Source organism: Vigna unguiculata, chromosome 7 (assembly GCF_004118075.2).
Source record: "Vigna unguiculata cultivar IT97K-499-35 chromosome 7, ASM411807v1, whole genome shotgun sequence".
Taxonomy (NCBI): Eukaryota; Viridiplantae; Streptophyta; class Magnoliopsida; order Fabales; family Fabaceae; genus Vigna; species Vigna unguiculata.
Genome location: NC_040285.1, coordinates 27,137,857 through 27,162,652, shown reverse-complemented (window position 1 = coordinate 27,162,652; position 24,796 = coordinate 27,137,857). Strand labels below are relative to the sequence as shown.

At 30.9% G+C, this 24,796-nt stretch overlaps 2 protein-coding genes and 1 pseudogene across 5 annotated transcripts; 1 reads left to right on the top strand and 2 right to left on the bottom strand.

Annotated features, from left to right (window-relative positions):
* Positions 1-2,277: 2,277 nt before the first annotated feature.
* On the bottom strand, positions 2,278-3,335 carry LOC114192196. The gene is made up of 2 exons (XM_028081835.1): positions 3,070-3,335; positions 2,278-2,937 (listed from the first exon to the last, which is right to left on the bottom strand). The coding sequence occupies exons 1-2, from the start codon at positions 3,174-3,176 to the stop codon at positions 2,697-2,699; spliced, it is 348 nt and encodes a 115-aa protein (XP_027937636.1). The 5' UTR covers positions 3,177-3,335; the 3' UTR covers positions 2,278-2,696.
* A 2,489-nt stretch (positions 3,336-5,824) lies between these two features.
* LOC114192195 (methyltransferase-like protein 6) lies at positions 5,825-9,333 on the top strand. 4 transcript variants are annotated; one of them, XM_028081831.1, is made up of 7 exons: positions 5,825-6,072; positions 6,143-6,227; positions 6,758-6,985; positions 7,079-7,170; positions 8,294-8,396; positions 8,519-8,661; positions 8,936-9,333. In XM_028081831.1, exons 1-7 carry the CDS (start codon positions 5,854-5,856, stop codon positions 9,044-9,046), a joined length of 981 nt encoding a protein of 326 aa, XP_027937632.1. In that variant the 5' UTR covers positions 5,825-5,853; the 3' UTR covers positions 9,047-9,333. The 4 variants fall into 4 exon arrangements, with proteins under 4 accessions (XP_027937632.1, XP_027937631.1, XP_027937633.1 ...); XM_028081830.1 differs by having other exon boundaries at positions 6,143-6,252; positions 6,771-6,985; XM_028081832.1 differs by having other exon boundaries at positions 6,143-6,252; positions 6,771-6,985; positions 8,909-8,974.
* A 13,608-nt stretch (positions 9,334-22,941) lies between these two features.
* Positions 22,942-24,419, bottom strand: LOC114189935 (annotated as a pseudogene).
* Positions 24,420-24,796: the final 377 nt, after the last annotated feature.

Below are 24,796 nucleotides of genomic sequence, written 5' to 3'. Positions count from 1 at the left end.
ACTATCAAATGATGGAAGGAACGAAACACATTACACACATCACTTTTATATTTAAGCAAATACATCCAAGTTACCTGATTACAATCATCAACAAAACTGATACACCATTTCTTTTCATTATGTGTAGATTGTGGGGCAGGGCCCCAAACATCTGTGTGGATTAATGAAAAAGGAAAATATGTTTTTTTATTGCTTAAAGGAAACACATCACAATGACTTTTTGCTATTACACAAGTTTCACAAATAAAACCAGAAATATTGCATTTATGAAATAGTGATGGAAATAATTTTTGTAGATAACCAAAAGAGGGATGTCGCAATCTTTTATGTCATAACCAAATTTCCTTTTTGTTTTTATCTTGTATGTGTTCATTCACAAGACAAGCCAATGCTCCTTTATAGATTTGTTGTGAGACATTTTCAAGATAATACAATCCTTCTCTCTACCACTGCCAATCTTCTCCTTGGAATGGATGTTCTGGACAAAAACAATGGGTTAGGTAAAATAAGACAACAAGAATGTGATTTGGTTAACTTGCTGACAGAGAGAAGAATACAGTTCAATATAGGAACAAATTTGATAAGGAGGGTGAGAGGGATATAGTACCTACACCTTGAATAGGAGATCAAACCTTATTAACATTAATAATAACATTTTTAGAACAATAAGGAGAAAATTAGTAAATTAATTTGGATCACGAGTCATATGATCAATAACACCTGAATCAATTATAGAATCACTACCCCTTAGTAACAATAGAAAGATTAATAGCAGAGTTAGATATACCTGACTTGGTCACAAATTTGACAGCAGTAGAACTATGATTCTTGGGAGTAGCTTCTTGCATATGGGTAGCAGCGGAAGTCCCAGAATTATATTTCTCCGATTGATTTTTATTAGAATGAGTCATCAGAAATATTCAAATAAAGAAACACTGCTTAGAGGATGTTGGTGTTTGACTCTAATATCATATAAATTTTTTTTTAGATAGTCTGACTGTAATTAATTGTACAACAACATCGTTCTATCTTCCTTTTAGTTGCTTGAACTAAATTTGTGAAATCCAATGTGCATATTGGACAGTAAAAATCACATTTATCTTGAAATAGCATATATATATATATATATATATATATATATTAGAAAAAATAATATAAGGTCGAATAACTCAATATTTGGTTAGAACGGACTCATCACACCGAGCCAAAAAATTATGACCTGATTATTTTGAAGTGACATTTTTTTACTAATACATCAATTAGTTAGGGTAAAATATAGACTAATCTTAAAATAATCTTAAAAGGATTACTATACATTTTTACTTTTTATTTTCTTTGGATCTAACACTTATAGTAAACATTGTTTCTTTTATTTATTTTCAGTATGTCTGAGGAGTCTTTTTAAGAAATTAAGAAACGTAATAAGTTTTCATGATTTTGATAAAACTTTTCTAAAAGAAAAATATTTTTTTATTTCTACATCATAATAAATATGTACATCTAAATTAATGGAAAATTAGATGAATGATAAGAACATAAATAATGTTGTCTTAAACCTTCAAATATGATGAGAATCGCTTTTTAAAATACAAATAACTTAATTCCCGTATACATATGTAAAAATACCGTCATACATCATAATTAATTATTTGTATTATTAGACTTAATCATATTTTCATTTTCATAGTTAATGTTTCCAATATTTTTCTTTTCAATTCCGGACACATTTTAAGAAAATCCATAAATAATGATTAATTTTAATATAAAAAATTATTAAATAATTAATTTAGATATCAACTTATAAACTTAAAAATTAATCTCTATATTATAATGAATTAATTTTTAAAATAATTATTAACGTTATCTACTAAATTTTTGACATATAACATTCTTAATTACTTTTTTTATGCATCCATAAATGACAAATAAGCTGAAAGATGCATATAGATATTGCCCTCAACCAAAAATAATGTAATGCTGGTACCCTTTATTCTGTGCTAAAGGGTCAACCTAGACATCAACGGTGCAAATCTCCAGCATCAATTCCTAATCAATATAGAATATGCTGCATGCAACATTTGCCTCCTATATTCTTGCACATGCCATAAAGTCTGAGATTTTCAAGGTTGTGGTTCTTCGATCACATGCACAAAGATCAAAACTAAACGAGGACCATCGTTATTTGTTACAGTTTCAAAAAGCTTTTATTCTGATACTGATAGACTCCAATTGCAGCATGTGTGAGCCAATCTCTTACTTTTGTCTATGAACAATGAGTTCATATAAAGAGAAGACAAAACATGCTTCTATTACACACGATGTAAACAACACATGAATAGTAAATGGCCAAAAAATTAAAGCTGACCGGTCAAAATTATCATCCGCAACAACACAGAAACAAAGTGCATGCATCATGAAACACGAGATGCTGCAAATGCATGCTCCTTCTTTCTTTCCTAGACAACAACCTATACATTTTTCAATCATATATATATACAGAAGCAAAGACAACTTCAAACATTGAATTAGAAACAAACACTTATATTATAAGTTATAAAGTTATAATATAACCCTAATATATATTCGTTTCAAGTTCTACCCCCGAACCAGTAGTGAGTAATACCTATATATATACCCTTTATTAAAAATTCTTTTCCTAGTGAATATATTAAGCACGATGAACGATAAAATAACATTCAGATATCAGTGATACATTTTGAGGAAGTGGAAGAAGACTCGAACTTGTAATGTTTGTCCACTGCAACTGATACCTCCCATGTGCAACTAAGTCCCTTGGGTATGGTGACAAGGTCCCCCACACCAAATTTTACTGACTCAGACGAACCTTTTGGATAAACCTTCACTTTCCCTCTCAGAAAATAACACGTCTCTTGAGCGTCGAATTTCAGCATATACTTCCCAGGAGGACAACCCCATCTGAAAATACACAGAATTTCATCAGATCCATCGGTTAATCAACCACAGACTAAGAAAGAAAATTCTCTGACACCCAGTAAAAGGAAAGCCAGAAAACAGATAAAAGATAAAGACTTGATAGATTTCACTCACTTGGGCCACGAATTTATACCCAGCTCGGCTAATCGTGATTTGGAAGGATTGTGTTCAACTGTGATAGTTAGTTCTGAAGATGACCTTGGTGTGGATGTTGATGCCATGAACAAGGAAGTTCAACAGAAGAAAACGAGAGAAGAAGAGAAAGAACACAGTAGTTTAGAATCAAACTGGTTAAAGCAGTGGTTGGTTTGTTGTCAGATTTTTTTTATGCATATATAAAAAGGGCACTGGTCAGAGGAAGAAAAATGGAATTTTTATTGATCGAAGTGTTTATAGAAAGAAAAAAGAATCTTTTGGTCGGGTTGTTATAATATATAAACATAACTTTCTGTAGTGTGCAACAATACAAGTTGAAAGGAACCGTTAATTATTTTTTGAGAGGTGAAAGTTTTTACTTCTGAGTTCAAAAGTATTGTGCATGAACTTGGTGATGGTTCCCTAGGGAAAGAGACAGGTGAAAACGTGATCCAAACTGCTATATTCTGTGAAGATTTGTTTGCGGAATACAGTAATGGAATAAGAATTTGAGAGTGTTTAGGTAAGAATTGACATAATGGAGACCAAAACACAGGTCAGTAACTGAGAAGAATGTTCGGAAATGGAAATATCTCGAAGTGCAATGCTACAAACATGACCCACCCCTATGCCTTTCGTCTTATCTATATTTAAATTTGGTCATTAAAATGTTTAATGAGTACATTTTAAACTTGGTTTGCTTAATTTTATTGTTTGCCATGCATAATAGCGACATTGTATTACTTTACTTTAGAACAATATAAATATATATACTTTCTTTAAAAAATAACCATTTATTTTGTCAATGAGAAGCTATTGCAACCACATTCATTTTGAAGCTTTTCTTTTGACTATTTGTCTCTTGTACTTTCGGAAGTTCTAGTAGTTTATAAAATATAGGTGTTAAAATGAGTTCGAATCTGCGAGTCAATCCAGCTTATTATGAGTTCGGGTTATGTTGGGTTGAAATTTTTTTACAAATTTCAATACGGGTTAATTTTTGACTCGATCCACCTAGAATCCGGCTCACCTTGATTGAACCCGTGGTGAGTTGGATTGACTCACCAACCCACAAATAAATGGTCACACAAGTGTTTTTTATTAAGTTGGACTTTGCATTTGGTCATATTAGGTTGTTTTTTGTGATTTTGGTTTGTATTTGGATTGTATTGAAATTTATTTAGATTTTAATTAGAAATATAATTTAGTTTTGACCGAAAAAATAAAAAAAATATTTTTTTTAATTAAGTGATCTCGTGAGCCAACTCATTTAACCCACCAACTTGTGGTGGGCCGGGCCGGGTTCAAATTTTTTCGACTCACTAATAAGTGAGTCGGATTGGGTTGACTCATTAAGTGATCAATCCGTTATCGATCGAGTCGGGCCAGGCCAGGTTACCGTTTTGACAGTTCTATTATAAAATCAACACCTCTCATTGAGATATAATAACATCAATTCATTATCAAAGAGTTCGTACTTTTTCATTGAGTAATGATTAATATGCGCTTCATTTCTCAACAAATTTGAGTAGTACTTTCCAAATATACCATGTATTTTGGTACACCCAATAAATCTTATATTGTTTAGGAGTCGAGATCAAGCTCATTTTGAATACTCTTTCCTCCCTCAATCCTCTGAGGTATCTTCTAAGGACAAAACCGTGATGGAACTTCATACTCCAAAGTGGACAATACCTTGGAAACGCAGTGGTCATTCTCAACGATGTTGTCGGACCGACTTGGGTCGGATCATAACATTAGCGCCCACCATAGGGAGCGACAACTCTCTTTACCCTCGATTGGGGATCCTGCCGCAGTTTGCTATTTTTAACGTCGTCCAGAAATAATACAAAAAACAATTATTTTAAAACTGCAGAAACCAACTCAATTTCGATAAAGAACCATCTCAGATTAGGATCAAACTTCAGGACAAAAAATATATTTTTCTTTTTTTTATTTACTTGTCAAAAGAAAAAGGGGTTTTACACAATTATATTTCAATAAAAAAAATATGATACACAATCAAACATCTTATAAATACCTATAATTTAATTTTATTAAGTAAAATGTGAATATTTACTTTTTTTAATATAAATTTGAGTTCCTTTATACGACCTTTTATTTTCTTTTCTACTTGTTCATTATATATGTTGTTTAGATCAATATCTTTTATTATAATTTTTTCAGTGACTTTAAAATATTATCAAAGTCAAAATAAAAGTATATCAAATGGAAAATTTTCAAGATATAAAGATATATGCAATAGATCTGTATAAATGTGTTTTGAAGTGAAAAATGTAATTGTGAATCTGAAATATGATTAAGAATAAAATAAAATAAAAACTGACCACCCAATATTAGATTAAGAAATCCATCGATTACTCTTATTAAAACATATCTATGAAACATAAAAATAAAATGTTAAAAGAGAACAAACATCAATATCTGAGTTCAATCACATAAGTTATTGACATCACTTTCGATCCAAAATTTTAAGACAATAAATTTATATGTTTTTATTTTTATGTAATGCTTTACTTTTTTAGGTCTAGTCGACATAAATTTAGACTCACAGTTGAATTTCAAACAACATCAAATATAAAATAATTAAAATATAAATAAAAATGATTAAAATATAAACAAAAAAATATTAAAATACGAGTGTTATGGACAAAAATCAGGAATAATACTTAAATAAAATAATAATCAAAATGGGTTTAATAAACCCATTCATTGGGCAATTACACGGAAGAAGAGTAAGAAATGGAGAAAGGGACAACGAGTAGTGAAGGAGAAGCAGAAGCACAATACTTCTGCAACGACTTCCACTGGGAAGACCTACGAGCAGAGGTGGAAGCAAACCCTTCCTATGCCTACCACTTTGAATCCGCGTCTTCTTCCTCATCGTCGCCTCCACCCGAATCAGACGTGCTGGCATGGAAGCAATTTCACCTCCGTCACGCATCTGGAAGATTCTTCAAGGTCCCTTCCCTTTTCCTCTTCGCATTTTTTGCTTTCAATTTCCCAAACCTAACCGCTTTTTGGCATTCAGGAAAGACGTTATTTGTTGAAGGAGTTCCCAGAACTACTCTCCTGTCCCCCAAACTCTAAGCTTTTGGAAGTTGGTTGCGGCAATGGTAGCACTGCTCTTCCTATTCTACGGTTCTTTCTTCACCTTTTACCTTCTCTTTTTCCATCTGCGTCACGCACCGCTATTTATTTCATATCTATCTGTAGTAGATTAAGTTTGTGTTTGGATTCAGCTCAAACAGTGTTGAAATACCCACTAAAGTGGTTTTAAGACACTTCAGCGTTTGCCTTTGGATAAAAAAATGTGTACTGAATTTTACTTCTAATTTCCTTTTAGAATAAAAACATCTAAACATAAATCACTGCAAAATCGATTTAAACCATTTTTTTTAAATGAACTGTGCAGACAGTCACCTGAATTTAGTTAATTACTCTTTAATCGTTTTCTATTATAATTGACTTTTTGTGAACTTTTGCTTAGTTTTGAAGCTGGTGGTTGTGAATTGCAAGATAGTGGTTTTAGATCAGTTGCAGTTTCTGAATTTGCAGATTAAAACCAACAACTTACTTTTGGTCAATTTGGGCGTTGTTGCCCCCTTTTTTTTTTGTATCTTGCTGTTTTTTAATCCTTATAAAGCTTTCCTGTTCAGGGCCAACAAGGATTTGACTGTTTATGCATGCGACTGTAGTGATGAGACTCTTGAGAGGGCTAACGAGATTATAAGTGATGCCTCCACAGTTGCATCCTTTCAGCAGCGTTTCCGTACATTCTGTTGTGATCTTTCCACTAGTGGATTCCCAAACTGGTTGGCATGCGACCCTTGTCGAGATAAATTTTTACAAAAGCAGTCATACTGTTTGTCAGGTTATTTTGCTATACCTTAGATGCTGTTGAATTATTCGATTTATGCAATGACTTCATAAAAAGTTAGACTTGGTTCTTTCTGTTTCTATCCAGATGTCAGAGAGGGTAATGGACTGCATTTTACCAATCCATATTCATCAGAAGAAGTTGAATGTTGTGTTGGCGGAGTAGATTTTGTAACATTGGTCTGAGCTTTTCTCCTCTAAAATTACCTTTTAAGTACAATGATATGGTGCTTCCAGAGCCCGAGAGTGTGTTAGAGCCGTAATCTTTACCTTGAGTTTTAAAGTAATATATTATTTCAAAGGTCTCTTTTTCACAATGTCTCTTTGACAACATATTCCCAATCCTAGCCTAGCAACATATGTTAACTGACAGACCCTCCATTTTGCAAAATGTGTTTTTTCACTTTATCTGTCCTTTTAGAAAATTAAAGTTTTTATTTTTTGTCCCAACTTTATCTATCTCCACTAAGTAAAATGAGAGAATGCAATCACATTAATCTAGTGACATATTTTGAGTATTTTGGCTAAGGGGAAAATGAAATCATATTTTATGATTGTTCAGGCTAATAAATTGCTTTCTTAATCTTAGTATCTTGAATTACATATTCTTGAAAAGGAGGATTATGAAAGTTGTTAGAGTGCAAATTGTCTTCTCATTAAGCTCTGGAAGGTTCCTTTTCTATATTTGTCATAGTTTTGATTTGGAAGATACACGCATTCAAGCTTTAACCTCAATTTAATCAATTATTTTGGCGTCCTCGTGATCTGCATGTGACTCTAATTTGTCAGCTGCTTCTTTGTTTGTTAAAAGAAGTACTCATTCTTCATTCATTCTCCAATAACATATACTGCATTCTTTCCTTTACTATATTCTATTTATATTGCATTTTGCTACCTAAGGGATTTTTTTAAGCTGTTGAACCAGAACATTTTACTTTAGTGAAGCTTACTTTTTTTATGTCAGACCCCTTATCTTTTTCTTGTTTCATTATGGGGCTAACGCTCCATATCTCTACATAGCTATAATTTGGAGTATACATGCATTCACACTTACCTTAATGGTTTCCTATGTAGGTTTAAGTCTACTTTGGGACTTATTTTTCAACCGGTTGAGTGTATACTTTAACTTTCTAAGACTTGTTGTTTATTATTGTTTAGCCTTTAGGGATGTTTAATCGTTCTATACTAGCTCTCTAGATTCTTTGGCATACACAAACAACTTTATTTTTAATCTTTTGATTATATCAATTAAGTTAAAAATTAACGACCTCTCATTTTGGCATATTTTGATGTGTCATGTCAGATCTTTACTCTATCAGCAGTACCGCTTGAAAGGATGCCAAAGTCTGTCAATGAATGCTTTTTTGTGTTGAAGCCAGGAGGCATGGTTTTTTTCAGGGACTATGGTAATAAACAAACTTGCAAACTTACTCTGTCTGGAGCTTTTAGGAAAGTTATATGTAGTGCTTTATGTCAGTCGATATTTAGAAACCTAAGGTGCTGGAAATGACTTAACTACTATAATCAGGCCTCTATGATATGACCATGCTTCGATTTGAGCCGGACAAGCGAGTGGGATTCAGGGAATACATGCGGTCAGATGGAACACGATCATATTTCTTTTGTCTGGATGCAGTCCGGAACCTATTTTTGGGTGCAGGCTTCACTGAGGTACTTTTCTATTTTTATTCGGCAATAACTTTTGGCATGACACATTGTTTTCTAATTATATTCTAATGGAAACATTAGTATGACTTGTGTTCCTACACAAAGTTAATCTTCTTAAATGTGTGGATTGAGTATAGAATCTGTTGACTGTTACAGTGTATGTTCATAATTCTGAACCTTCCATCTGTCGTCAGTCTTCCTGTAAAATTTTGCGAATCTCAATGTCTGGAATGTTTCTGACATATTATAGTCTGCTTGTATTTGATAAACTCTGCAGCTTGAGCTTGATTACTGTTGTGTTAAGTCTATAAATCGGCAGAAAGGGAAGTGCATGCAAAGAGTTTGGGTTCACGGGAAGTTCCAGAAGCCTGCACTGAGAAATGAGTAATCTTCCTTTGTTGCTGTGAAGTCAGATGAAAATGTGCACTTATTGAAGTTTATCATTGATTACTTTCTGCTACGGTGAAGAGTATACAAGAGAAAAAGGTAGAAAAGAATTTTGATGTCTCTGTAGTCCTTTATTTTCTAAATTTTGGTGCAATGAAAAATTTGCAATAATTATTTTTGGAAAAGCAAATATTGATCTCTTGGCTGCAGTACAGATTCATCTATTTGTGAACTTTTTTGTATTGAATGAGAATTCGGGAAGCCGCCTTTTTCTTTTCCTTAAAAAAACTATTTTACTAATCGCGAAATTTTTCTCAAATTACAAATAAATAGATGACCAGTGGATTAAGCAATTGCTGTTTTAATGTGACAAGTTTGAAAAGATTCATGGAACGAGTGTCATATTGTTCTGAAGGCAAGGCTGTGGACCCGTTAATCAAATTATCGTAAGTTATCTTTTAATCAATCGAGCCTTAGGGTCTGTTCGTTTGTGAGGACGGTACTATTAAAATGAATTAAGGAGCGTGGATTGTTGAATTTATTGTGTTCCATTGTATGAATTGAAACTGATTAGAGACGCAGATTTAAGGGATGTGCGGGTTTTTTCATCCACCCTTTTATGAGAAGATTACAGAATAAAGAGGGTTATTTGTCCATTTTGCCCTCGCTTTTGACATGCGCGCACATGACAATATTTGTTTTGCTGAAATGATTCCTGAAAGATTCCTGCACCTCCTGAAAGATTCCCGAATTTATTCTTCTTCCAGCACGATTTAAACTGGTGCACACAGCGAACTGCACCAAGGCTCCAAGGGCTGTTTGGTTTGGCTGTTTGGTTTTGTGAAGCAGAGGTTTTGTGAAGCTCTGACAGGTGAGTTATTTGGGGTGTGGTGGTGTGTTGTCTTGCGGGAGGGCGGTCAGCGGGGTGGTGGAGTGAGTGGTGTTGGAGGTGGAGTGAGTGGTGATAATGGTTGTGAGGGTGGTGAGGGAGGCACCGGTGCCCTCGCAGCTTGGAGTTTCTGAATGCACCGGTGTGGGCACCGGTGTTGGCAGTGTTGGTGCAGCCTGGGGTGGTGAGCGGATGGCACAGGTGAGGGTGGTGAGTGAGGTGTTCTGCTGTGGGTTGACACCGGTGGCACCGGTGTGGTGCTGTGTTCATGGAGTGATGGCACCGGTTACGTAACCGATGCCTTGTTTCTAAAAGGGCGACACCGGTTACGACACCGGTGTCGAGGCATATTTTTTTTTTTTCATGGTTTTGTGTTTTGTCAATATCAACTTAATTTATTAAAAAAAAAAATCTTACAAATAATTTCAATTTTGTTGTGCTATTTTTTCACATTAATGAAAATTCTTTTTTCTAAGTTTTAAAAAAAATTATTTATTTATTATGACAAAAGATAAGTCATTAATTCAACACCATCATTTCAAAAATTCATCTCTTTTTACACAAGGGTATTATGGTAACTTCATAAATATATCTATTTTAACAATTAATTTTATCTATCACATCAATCAAATCTTTCACTAACTTTCATAAAAATTATCTTCAAACCCACTCACTTTACCCTCTAAATCCACTAAAAAAAACACAAATATTCATCCATCCAAATCTACACAAATCCATCTTCACACTTTCCCCCATATCCATCATCACAAAAGAACACACCCTTAGGCTTATGTTTATCCGAATAAACTTTATTTGAAAACAAGCATTTTCATGTGTTAAAATTAATATATAAATTAGTTTAGTCTTTATATTAGATTTCCTAATGTTCAATTTATAATTTATGTATAAGTTAGCATCTAATTATTTTTGTTTGAACGAAGTTTTTTCAAAGAAACCATTGATCCTTAAATAATTTTGTACCATATTGTTGCTTAATAGCAGTCTCACTAAGCATTAACATCGGAAGTAGGGTAACGTAAAATTCGAAGCCTCTTTTTTGCTTTTCTGGCGGTGAATTGTAAAATTTTGAAGAGGGTTTTCCAGGGTAGGGGTGTCAAGTGCTATGGTTTGCGGGCCAGTCCGTCATTATGTTAAAAGAAGGTGAGTTGAGTTGAATTTTGACTCATAGTTGAGTTGGAATGGCAGATCAACTTGTTCTTAGTCCGTTGATTTGTTTAATTTTTTAGTTTTTATTTTTTTTTAAATTAAAATTTAAAATATAAATAATTAACAGATTAAATTGTTTATATTATATTTTTATAAAAGTAAATATATAATATTATTATAATTTAAATTATTAATACTTACAAGTCTCGATCAGTTATAATAAAAAATTATGATAATTATTTTAATTTATTTAATTAAAAATATTAATTCATCAATTGAAATATTAAAAAATATTTATGATTAAATTATAAATATATATATATATATATATATATATATATAAACAAATTTTAAAAATTAAAAATTAAAAAATCGTGATCCAGCCTGACATAGTCCGTTTCTAACAGGTCAAAGACATACTAGATCAAAATGAATCGAACTAACATTTTTTGTCACTCCTACTTTCAAGACAAAACAAGGATGTCAAATTTACAAACAAAAGAACACAAACAAATATAATTGATTGATAAAACAACATTAGTATATTAGGTTTTTGGAATTTAATTTATAATAATTCAAATTCATATTGTTTTAGGTCCATTTAAGAAGATTTATTTAAACTAAATTTATATTTTTGGATTTTAAATCTAATCCACGTAATTGCATTTGGATTGAATCAGTTTTTTGGACGTTCAAAATCCAATTCTTAGTCCACTTAATTGGATTTAGATTAGATCCTTTTTTGGATTTTGAAAATCCAAAATCAAGGTACATACAAGTCGATCCAAGGTAGTTGATAACTAGGTCAAAGGTCGGTAAAAGTCGGCTTTCACTGAAGGCCAACATGAGTTGGCCCTGATTGAATATCGGCTCAAGTCGACTCCTTTCGAATATAAGCTCGAGTTGGTCTTAGTCAAAGATCAATCATATTCAGTTTTCGTCAAACACCTACTAGACACAACTTCGATAAAAGGTCAGCCCTAACCAAAGTCGACTCGCATTAGTTTTAGTAGAAGGTTGACAAAAGTCAACCCCAGTCGAGTCGTCCCCAATCGAGTCGACTAAGGCCGAAGGTCGCCTTACTCAATCCAAGTCAAAGATTGACTCTAGTTGGTCTCGATCGTAGATCACCACGCATCATCCTCGGTCAAAGGTTGGCCCGAGTTGACTCCAATCGAGTCAATCTAGAGGGAAGGTCAACTTGAGTCAGTCGCAATCAAGTCAGCCCGAGCCGAAGTTCATTTGAGTTGGTCGAAGTTCAACCAAGTTGGTTCAACCGATGATTGACCTAGTCAGCCTAGTCGAACATCGGCCAAGTTGGCCTTAGCCAAAAGTTGGTCGAAGTTCAACCAAGTCAGCTTGATCGTAGATCAACCCATTTGTCCTGTCCGATTATTGGCTGAGTTTACCTAGACGAAGGTCGATCGAGTCAACCTTACCGATAGTTAACTGAGTTGGCCCCGGTTAGATGTCGACTTGAGTCGAAAAAAGTCAGTCTTAGTCAAAGGTTAACAAGAGTCGCCTCTAGTTAAAGGTATGTCCAAGTCAGCCTTGACTGAAGGCGACCCGAGTTAACCTTGATTGAAGGTCTATCCGGGTCAACCTTGACCAAAGGTCGACCTAGGTCGACCCGAGTCAATCTCAGTTAAAGGGTCAAGCCGAGTTAACCTAAGTCAAATGCGCGAGTCGAGTTGTCCTATCATATATCTAGTGAACCTAATAGTCAAGTATGTTAGATCGATCTCACTAAATTTAATCTCATTGACAAAGTGAATTTAATATAATTTAAATTAGATCGAAAAAAATCTAAATCTAATTGATTTATTGATTTAGTTTAAAATAAATCTAGATTTTAATTCATATCAATTTTAACTTACTAAATTTAGATTACAAATCTAATCTATTTATTAAATCAGATTGAATCTTGAAAAATCCAATTCATATCCTGATAAGTTTGTGAAGCATTTTCAAATCAAAGACAACCCAATAACTTGTGCGTGATCATGTAGTAAATAGTTCCAAAGTAATTTAAAGGCCTTCCCGGCTGATTTGTCTAATGAAAATCAGATCAAACAAGATTTGATACATTCAGTAGTTACTTGGGAGGATTGTCTTCCTTTCAACCACCTTAAGGAGACAAGGTTGGTTTTAATTGGTTAAGGTAAGTAATATTTGACTATTGGAGGAAACTGCTAACCCTAATATGGTTTTTGAATAATTTCTACTTTTCTCTCTCATTAAGTAATGCACACCTCCATTTAAGTTTATGGTTTCATATTTAGTCGTTTCTGCAATTTCCATTACTTAACATAGTATATTCGTACATAAAATATAAGAATTTGTACATTTTGTTTTCATTAGGGTAATGTATCATCATTACAATTATAAAGTTCTTTTTCCAAGTTCTTTTTCCAATTCTTAAACTCCCTAAAGAAGAATTGCTTTTATGCGTGAAAAAAAGTTCTAATATAAATTGCTCAATGATGAATAAAAATATACTTCTACACTCAAACGCTCATTTCACAAATCATTTTAATAATATAATAACATATATAAATACTTCAAATTAGATTATTTATCTCACACTGTGAGCTTTATTCATTTTTCATGCATGCCCATGCCTTTGATGCAATAAGGAGGAAACATTGGCAACTTTTTCATTCACCCAAGACCAATTATCATTTGTGTTAATTAACATAACAAAAATATATTTTGACTATTAAATTTTTGACAACTTTTTTTTATAACTTTAAATATTATCTTTTAAGTAATTTTTCATTTTTCATTTTTCTTATTTTCAATCTTCCAAAATCACTTAAAAAATTATACATCATATTATAAAAAAAAAAATTTAAATTTAATAATCAAAATATCATTGTCCAAAATTTAAGTCAATGTTGAAATAAGTGAGTGTTGGCTCAATAAAATAAATCATAAATTATTAGGAGTTGCTCTTACTCTCAGCATGCACTTCCCTGAAATAATTACCCTCTGTCTTCAGCAACATTAAATTATATCTTAATGTAATGATTATTGATAAAGTTTTTAGATTGAATTGCTCCACTTTTAATGCATTAACTTAATGTCAAACTATCATAGGGTTCCTCTAGTTATCCACTACACTACGTAATTCCGTCATGAAACACGCAATTGGTGTAGTTTCTCATATTATTACCTAAGTAGAATATAGATAATATTAATTACTACAAATTATTTAAAATGATTTAACATGTCTCATTTGGAAAGTTCTATATTAATTAAAAATAAAACTAATTTACAGTTAAAAAATAAAGACAAATGAACTAATTTTATAAAATTAAATTAAATTTAAAATTTACTTTTATATTAATATAACATGAGAGTCGTGAATTAGATTCGGTCCTAACGAATTTGTTGCTAGTTAGCCTATTTCGACTATACATAAATTTCCTATGATTTAAATCTTTTTGGGCACAAATCTACTTAAATATTAATCACGTCATCCCAAAAGAAATTTAACACAAATACTCAATTAAAAAAATATAAAAGTTTTGAATACTCAATAAATATAAAAAATTAATACTAATTTAATTAAAGATAAACAATTTTTTCATAAACTTAAAATTTAATTAAGAAAAAAGTTAGTGTAATTTATTAGTAAGATAGAAAGTGAAGAGTAGAAATATTAAATAAAGAAACAAAAACCAGACTGTTTATCAAGTAAAAAAAATTAGAAATGAGTAAAATTATATTGATATTATTTGTTATTAGTAAATCTATTTATTATTTTAATATTATTTATTAATTTTAAAATATAAATAATGGAAAAAAGAGTACTCAATCAACTATTATAATCGATTATGAATGTTCTATAATGAATTATATATACATATATAATACTTAAAATATTTAATTTTTGATAACCTAATTGAGTATATGTACAAATAATTAATTATATTATCTTTTTTAATTATTAGGTACTTGTAAAATGACTTCTTAAATCTTACTCATTCAAAAAGAGAAAAGATAAATGAATAAGTAGTGGCAATTTACTTTATAATTTTAAAGTTGAAAATATTATTAATTCCTTTTCATTCATATTTCACACATTTTTTTTGTCTAATTTTAATTTGTACCCACTCGCATTTATTGTAATGTAAGAAATAATAAAATAAACATTATAAGAAAATGTCATATTAGTAATCAATTTTAATGATAAATTTATAAAATAAAAAATTATTAATTACTAAAATAGTCATTATTATAAATAAAAATTTATAATTAAAGATTAATTTTTTTACCAATTAATTAGAGACTAATTTAAAAACTAATTATTTTGATAGAAAAAACATTAGTAACTAATGACCTATTTCTGTTGGTAACTAAATTTAAAAATCAATTTAAAAACAAAATAATTTTTTATTCGTGATAATAACTATTTTAATTATTTTGATATCTAAATTAGTTACCGACTAATTTTTATCATTAAAATTAATTACTAATAAAATATTTTTTTATAGTAAGAATGCAATTTTACCATTATTTTTTCAAAAAATAACTTTAAACCACAATAAAAACTATCATCCCTCGCAAATAATTTTAACCCATTAATGTTGACCCGTAGCATTATTATTTGATACATCATAGTGGAGAAACAAACCAATGCGAAAGAAAACCTCCTGTCATATCACATTACGTGTTTTATTTAAAATAATGATCAATATCAAACAAAGAGATAATCATAATTATTATTTAAGTTTTTCTGAATTATTTTATGAACAGATCACTGCAAATTCTGGTGATAAGACAGTGGAAACGATGTGATGTATGATTAATTTCAAGAAATGAAATAAGAAGCTATGTACAATTTCATTGCTATGTGAGTTCAAACTATTTTGATTCCGTTGCATTAATTGTAAGCATAAGGAAGGATGTGCTGGATTCAGTGGCGGAACACTGGTGGTGGCTCCAAAAATTTTGAAATTTTTTTATACTAAATATTTCAAATTTTTTTATCTTATAAATATTAAAAAATATATTATAAATTAGTGATAATTAAATTAAATATTTTATGTTTTTATAAATATAATAATTAATGTTAATGAATGATAAAATATAAAATTAAACATAATAAAAAGTAAAAAATAAAAACATTTATAAAGATATTTTTATTTATATATTATGATTTGTGTTTCTCACAAATTGTTCTCGTATCTCATTCTCATCTGTATCTCATTCTTATTCTTTTATTTCTCCTTTGTTCTCTTTCATTCTCGAGAGAGAAAAGAAGTAGATAATTCTTTGGTCTCAATTGATAGTGAAATATTAGTTTAATTATTTAATGAGTATCTTTTATATTAATTTTTTTTCATGAACATAGCAGAAAAAAATATTGTAATGTGTATTTTTTTATAACCAAATTTTAATTGTGGTTCATTATATTTATTGAATTTCTCACAAATTGTTTTCATCTCTTATTCTCACCTATTTTCTTTTGTTTATGAAGAGAAAAATATCTATTATTTTTGCTCTCATCTCTCAGATGTTTTCTTCTATTCTCTCGAAGAAATATAGAAGAATGTAATTTTCTCTTGTCTCACTTGATAGTAAAATGTTAGTTTAATCATTTATTTAAGAGCTTCTTGTATGAATGAGTTATTTCTTTTGTAATTATCGTTATACTAAATTATGTATTTATCTTTATTTTATTAATGACAATAATTAAATATATAAAAGTACGAATAATTTAATAGGGAAATGAAAGTATATGATGATAGGGTTTCTCATAAACCCCTTTTCCTCTTATTTACTATTTTTTTCAAAATATTAAGTTTTTTTTTTCATTTTATCAGATAAATAAAAGAAAATTTAACATTTTATGTCTGTTTCCACTTTCGCTAATTATATATATATATATATATATATATATATATATATATATATATATATATATATATATATATTATACAACAAACTCTATTAATTAGTGGAATTGAGGGATAGATTCACACAAATATATAAATTCATTTTTTATTTTATTTTTATTCAATGTAATACTAAAATTTATATTTAAATTTTAAATTTTAAATTATCTTTTTTACACGTGTAAATCCTTTTACTCAACATAAAACTTAAATTTTCAATAATATTCTTATTCAGTATGAGTTTTTTTATATTAATATTTTTCACTCAAACTGGTCAATAATAACATTTATTTATGCCATAATTCATCATAATGAAACATGTTTGCTTGACTTTATGTCAAAAAAACTTTCAAAATAAGAACTTGTTTGAGTTAATTATCAGAACTAATTGTTGGCTGATATATTTTTCAAAAAAAATTATTAAAGAAATATAATACTAACAAGAAACGAATTTAAAACACACATAAATTTATAATCATTTGTAACTTTTTGAATATTTATTCTCAATGAGACTTGATCTCATGATTAAATTTCCACCAACTATCTCATTTGTAACCTGAAACTTTTAACTCATAATTATTCTAAACACTAACAAAAAAAAAAAAAAATATATATATATATATATATATATATATATATATATTAGCTGCTAATATAATAAAATATCACGTAAATTCCAAATGATATATAGTATTTATAAAATTACCATGAAAGCGATTTCTATATTAGTTTCTCGACGACCGATGTTATATCTGCGATGTAAAATGAACTGTTTTACAAATGAATTTTAAACAACCTATTGATAGCCGTGTACTTCACGGCTACTTCACGTTGTCAATAAAAAAATAGTTAAAGCATCCAATACTTTGACAATCAACTTCGGACATTCACTCAATTTTCAATTCATGGTGAATAGCTCCGTTAATCAATGATGAACCACTATCAATTTTTCTTTTATATTATTATATACTTAAAACATGCATGCACTTGTGCTATATAAAATGTTTAGTGTTTATCAGTGTCTCTTCAATGAATTCGTATTAAAGTGGAAGTAGTTAATTTGGTTTGTAGAGTTTCACATATCATCATAGTAGTTGATGAGAAATTCCAGCTGAAATGAGGAAAATTTTGGAGGAAAAAAAAAGGAGATAAAGCATTGGTTGGCAAGTCTTTATTGAAGTGTTATCGTTACTTTAAGCAATTTGAACATTGTTTCGTCAGACCTAAATGGGATCCAGCAAGGCATATCTACATACTTTACCCTTAGAATGTTGCAAAAATGAGTAAGCACATGAATAATATATTAGGGTTTCATCAACAATGACACGTGATCCCTTGTGAATTGGATACTCCATGTTGGCTACTTCACTCAAGCAAAATCCTTCCAAATTAACCACCTCAAGATCTTCTCTTTAGTAATCTTATTGGATGATAGATTCATTGAAATATTGTTCATTTTGAAACGTAGATTCCGACACGATTATTTTTAAAAGATATCTTTGAGGTGAAAAAAGAAAGAATATTTAACCTTCCAAAGAAAGATTATTGAGTTTAATAAAAACTTTAATCACCTTAGGTCTCGACCCATAAGTGATGTATGACTATTGAACGTGGTCGAAATAGATAATTCAATAATAGATGAAACAAATAAATCAGCAAACAACAAATTTTGTTATGATAATCTCTAACTTACGATTCTAATACCATATTAAGAAATGATTTTGAAATTTAAGTGAAATTTACAAAACTGATTTATAAAATTTACTCCATTTATATACTATAAATTAAACTTAACGTACAATTTTCAACTGTGATGCTTATATGAGCAGGTACCTGCGGGAAAAAACAGACTGTAGTGTCGCGTGCGTGAAGGGGCTCTTGAATTATTGGGTTTCATGTAATGCATACCTACTGTATCATGAATACAGATCGGGGAAGTTTATTACTCAGATTTTGTTCCAAAGCAAGGTTTCAAGTCTGCATTATTTGGTGCAGTAGCTAATTTTCGAACAGCTTCTGATAAATTTGGAACTGAGATTTTCTAGACAGAAACTTGTTTTATGTGTTTTGGATATGGTATGGCACAAAATCCTCTTAAGGTGTGGTTTTAACTTTGAATTAAGCATAAATGTAAACATGATTATGTGTAACTTTAACTAAGCTAGTGAATATGTTTACCCCAAGAGTCACCATCAATGGAGAAAGTAGCATCTTTATACAGTATGACTAATTTCATAAATTTTTATGTTAATGGAAAACCCTTGCAAAATACTGAAAGTTTTGGATTAGACACACCATCCACTTGCCAATTTTGTCGGTCTATTTGCTTTCATGTGACAAATCAATGTCCTATTTTGGTAGTTTTTAAAGAAGTCCCTCTATTTTACTTTTAAATTTTTTTTTTCCAAAGAAACCACTGTTTTAAGACAATTATGAAGATTTGACTTTATTAAAATATAAATGCTCTCATTTTTAGTTTCTATAAATAGATTATGTTTAATTATTTGGATGATATCCATTTTGATAGAAATGTGTTAATTTGTTATATGTTTTTAAAAAGGTGTTAATTGCATTCTATCTTTTGAAAAAATATTTCAATTAACGACATGTTAGATTGACACACCTTTACTAAAGTAGATACCATCCGAATAATTAAACCAACATATTAGTAAGTAAAGAAGTAAAATTCAAATAAATAATAATAATATTTCATTTCATCTTCTTTCATGGTTTTGAATAAACGTGCTTTTGGAAATGTAATACAATATAGGATACATGTGTATTAGTTTTCTAAACAAAATTTAATTTGAATTTCTACCCAATGATGATGTCTTGGGTATAATTAATTCGTGATAGAAAATGGTGAAAATTATTTAAAAAATTGATGAATAAAATTAGTGTTATTTGTCATCATTAATGTAACTATTGGCATTTCAATGATTAAATTGATGTTTCAAGAAGATTGTAAATTACATGTTCTGTGCATTTGCGACATGAATGACGACATATGCAAGTTTGAATATATATAATGTATCTAAAAGTTGTTGATTTATTACCACTAGAAAAACCACACCCATATCTTTACAATTTCGTCTTTTCCTTTTGTTATTAATTTTCAATTCCTTGCTTGTGTACATAATTTAATTAGTTGTGATTTACTGAAACCTACTACATTAATTATTGATATGACATCTGAAGTTCTCGTAATCGCTATCACCGAAATTAATATTTGGACTTTAAGGACGCAGACAAAACAGCAATTTCAGTCGTACATATCTTCATGGATAAAATTCAAATTCATGCGATTTTTTTCCAATGAATAAAAAAATATTTTAAAAAAATCAAGATAGTACACTTTTGTTGAGAAGGTGTTTTTTTTTTCTCCACAAATGGCAAGTTCAGGGTTCAAAATATTCACCCTGATAAAACGCAATTCGTTAACAACGTGCCACAATCCTTTTTGGATAAAATAATAGATTGGGAAATACTTTCTAGAGCTAGATTAAATAAAGTTGAAGTTGAATTGTAAAAAAATGGGCAAAAATAAAATGTTTTATTCATTATAAATAGAAAATTATGGAAATTTGTACTAGTAAATTTGAAATTATATACTTTCATCACCTTTTTATTTTTAAAAATAGAATGAATTTAATTTTTAAACTAAATTTTTGATAAATTTATTTGACTTTTACATGTGTTTTTCGATGAACATTGAAATAAATATGAATTAAATGATATAAATAAATTAAATATTAACATAAAACGCGTTCAAAATGTTAAATAAACTTAAAAAATATGATTATAAAACAAATACATTATTTTTGAAACTAAGAGATTAAATTAATCCAAAATTTTAAAAATAGAATATTTTTAATTTTCATGAAAATTAAAGAAGCAAAACTATATTTAACTTTTTATTTAATAAAAAATCAAATAAGCTATGTATTAACTATTTTTTTATTTTTTTTATGTGAATATCGAACTTGTTTATTTAAATTATATTACAAATATAATATTTACATATACATTCCCCTGTCTAAAAGGACCATAAAGTTTAAGACTCGCCTTAAACGACTCACCCCTTGTTTTTCTGGTGATAGAATAAAATATGAACCTAAAAAATGAGTTTTTATCCATGTCGAAATTGGGTTATCTATAATTATTACTAATAGGCAACAAATAATTACTTGGGTTGAAACACTCAAGTAATTTATTATATTAATTTATGAAAGTAGGTTCTGTTAGATCATATTTTTTTTCTTCAATAGCCTATTTATCAAGCTTAAGATCAGTCTTTTATGCACTATACACAAAATTTGTTTACTTTTGATCTTAAAACATTTAAATAGATCGATATACTTACATGTAAATAAATTTTATGTGACTTAAAGTTTGATATAAACAACGTGGTTTAAATCAAACATTAGGTCAACAATATATAATTTCAAAACAGGAAAGTGAAAGTTATCAAGATATTTTCATCTCCTTAAGTCACACGACTCATCCAACCCATTTGGGATTTAATTTTATCATTTTCATCCTTTTAAATTTCAACTCAAATTCCTCTTAATTTTAAACTTTGATATACTATTTCAAATTGAAATATATTGCTTACTATAAAAATGACAATATCATGGAAATAAGTCTAAATGATATTATTCAAACAATATCATAAGTCAAACAACTCATTCAAAAAAGAACTAATATATTGTTTTTGTGAAATGTAAGGTAAAAATAATAATTAAAAATTAAAGAAAGAAAACCACAAATGGCGAAAATATTAAGTAACGATGTATTTTTAGTAACTATATTTCTTATATTTACACTTATATAACAAATTAGAATACAACTTGAATGTGAAATTCTCACTATTTCACTTTTATTAACTAAATATTCTCAATGTTATATTTTTACCACCTCTGAAAGTACATCATTTCACATATTACTCCCTTAGCCAAACAATATTACTATGTGAGTCACCTTATACTACCATCATCGTAGAGCTGATAAAAACACACAATGTACTTAAATTAATTTTATATCAGAATTTAAATCTCTTAAAATTTAAGTAGTTAATAAGGACATGGATTTTTTATGATTGGGAAGACCTAAACCAAAATACCAACTTAATATTATTAAAACAATGATATATGATGAGTTATTCGCCAAATTCTCGTTTTTATTTCATGCTTAAACATTCACTCTCTTTTCCCCCTCATGCAGAAAATTTTGAATAGAAGATAAATTAATATGATAATGGTTAGGGCAAAAGACGAAGTAGCAAAGCAATGAACGACAGAGGAAGGAAAGAAGTTAAAGAAATTGAAAAAGAAATCGACAGTGCCAAGATCTGACAAAAAAAATATCACAGACAATGCTGATAACAGCAAGGGACTCACCGAGAACAAACTCGGAGACATACAAGAGTCCCACCCTAAACTGGAAACAGCTATTTATTGTCTTGTCTATAGCTATATATAGAAGAAAAAACCAGCACAATTGCACGACTATATCTTATATAATATTTCAAACGTTGTTAATGTAAGTTCCAATTATATAATGTTTCAGGTTATATAGAAAGTGTGTTGCTTAAGTGAATAAAGTTTAATTAACAAGTAATTTTGACCATTAGAAATACACAAGGACAAACAATATTAAGAAATCTACATGGTTGTCCCATGTCTGAAGCACTGCGTGTGTTCATAAGAGCTAAGATCTAGGGACCAGTTGTGCTTATTAAATAGTATTAGAAACACGATGGATCAGCAAGGATGAAAGAAATAGTGGGTTCCCTGTTCTTGAGTTTAATTTTCTTTGAATATTATGGGTCAAAATAGCATGATCCATAACGAATTTAATGCATATGTATGATTAAAATTGAATTTCAGCGGTGTATTGTAGTGTAGGTGAGGAAGGAAATAGAAGCAGAGGGTGGAGTGAAAACTAAAAGTGTGTAAGGTAAAACAAAACCGAAGAAATTAGATTACAGAAAGAAGCAACGCCACAGATAGGTTGCTTATTAGAGTGAGACAAGTTGGATAGTAAATTAAATATACAGAAACACAGATATAATATTATTAATATTAATATTAATATTATTATTATTATTAATATATTTAAATAAAGTCTGGAGATAATTAATTAACTGGCTGAACTAAGTAAGACTGATATATGATCGGTGTGAAGAAGAGTAATATAGTGTTGTTGGTTGCTTCGAGAAATTCGATGTTGTTCTTTAGAAAGGAGGTCTGGCATGAGGAGCATGACCCCAAGGAGAAGAATAAGCTTCATGGTTCACCTGTTGTCCATTCGGGAGACCAAGACTCGGAGGAACATTATTATTATACACCGAAATTGACGACGACGCTTCGCCGGGACCGCCTCCCATCCCCGGCGGAGACCCGCCGCCACCGCCCTGTTCCTGATCATCCTCCTCCAAGGGCAATCTCTCGTACGTTGCATTGGAAAACGTAGCCGCCATTATCAAAACCGGACCGGCCGCCACCAGCGGGCCCACCACCCCGCCGCCGACGATCTGTCCCTGGCCTCCCGCGAGATAGATGGTGAGACCGGTGGCACCGGGGGGGAAGGTCCGGGGAGAAACGAGCCGGTGAGGGAGAGGATATCGAAGCGGCCGTGGAGAGCCATGACGGCGCCAGGAGCCGTGGGCTGGCGGAGAGTAACGTTGACGACGGCCCCGCTGCCGCTGAGAATGGACACGCCGCGCTGGCGCCTCCGCGCGAACTGGACCACGCAGTCGGCGATGTCGGCGCCGCTGGCTATCTCCATGACGTGGCTTCGCAGCGCGTTGGGGCTGTCTCGCGTGACGAATATCGGCGGTTTGGGCTTGTTCTTGGAGCCTGGGGGACGACCCCTCGGACGGCGCGTGTTGGCCACGTCAATAGCCCCCTCTTTGGGCTCGTCGCTGTTTTCTTTCTCCTCCTCCTCTTCCCCCGCGTGGTTCCCAGTCACCGCACTCTCGTTCATGGAAAACCCCAGATCCGGTTTCCTCATCGAATCACCCGAGTTCTCAAGACCCACCGACCCGGTCCACCACCGGTTCGCCATAACTTACAACAAAACAATACAAAAAAAATGAACCGACCAAAAGTGAAGTAAGAAGAAAGTGAATTATATATAGATCGGAGAGAGGCGAGTGAATAGGTAGAGTGATATAGTATAGTTTTTTGTTGAGTAAAAAAAAAAAAGTTGATGAAGATGAAGATGGAGGTGTGATTAGGGTTTGGTTTGTAGGTATGTGTTATATATATAATATTTATATATGTGTGGGGTGCGAGAGAAGGTGGGGTGCACGAACTTGCTCACTTCCCGACAATATTGATATATACGAGAGAGACAGATGGAGAAGAAAACTACTACTTCTTCTTCCTATTCAAACAGTACAACACACACACAGTGACAGCACAGCCTCAGTTACATGTTTGACCATTTTTGCCTTCTAATCTCTGCACTCTGTGCTGCTCCTCCCATCCAACCCTTACGTAACGTACTTTTAATCACCCCAACCAAAATAAATAGTATTTTTTTAAATATAATAGTAATGAATTTGGGTTTTTTATTTAATATTTTTTGGTTTTCCTTTGACTAATGTTGTGGATAAATTTATTATTGCTGAGTTACAGCGTAGACCAGACTTTGAGTTAATGGGTCAATAGGGATTGTTTGGCTGGGGTAAAATGATTTTTGAATAAGGAATTTAGAATAAGGAGAAAAGAAGGGTGAATAGGTGGAAAGAGAAGAGATAGCAGAGGCCACCCCACCATCTTTTGAT

Excerpts from the sequence above, each read along its gene's own strand:
- LOC114192196 (XM_028081835.1), bottom strand. The coding sequence starts at position 3,176 with ATGGCATCAACATCCACACCAAGGTCATCTTCAGAACTAACTATCACA. Across the intron at positions 2,938-3,069 it reads GGTATAAATTCGTGGCCCAA|ATGGGGTTGTCCTCCTGGGA; the intron begins GTGAGTGAAATC and ends GTGTATTTTCAG.
- LOC114192195 (XM_028081830.1), top strand. The coding sequence starts at position 5,854 with ATGGAGAAAGGGACAACGAGTAGTGAAGGAGAAGCAGAAGCACAATAC. Across the intron at positions 6,073-6,142 it reads CATCTGGAAGATTCTTCAAG|GAAAGACGTTATTTGTTGAA; the intron begins GTCCCTTCCCTT and ends TTTGGCATTCAG. Across the intron at positions 7,171-8,293 it reads GAGTAGATTTTGTAACATTG|ATCTTTACTCTATCAGCAGT; the intron begins GTCTGAGCTTTT and ends GTGTCATGTCAG.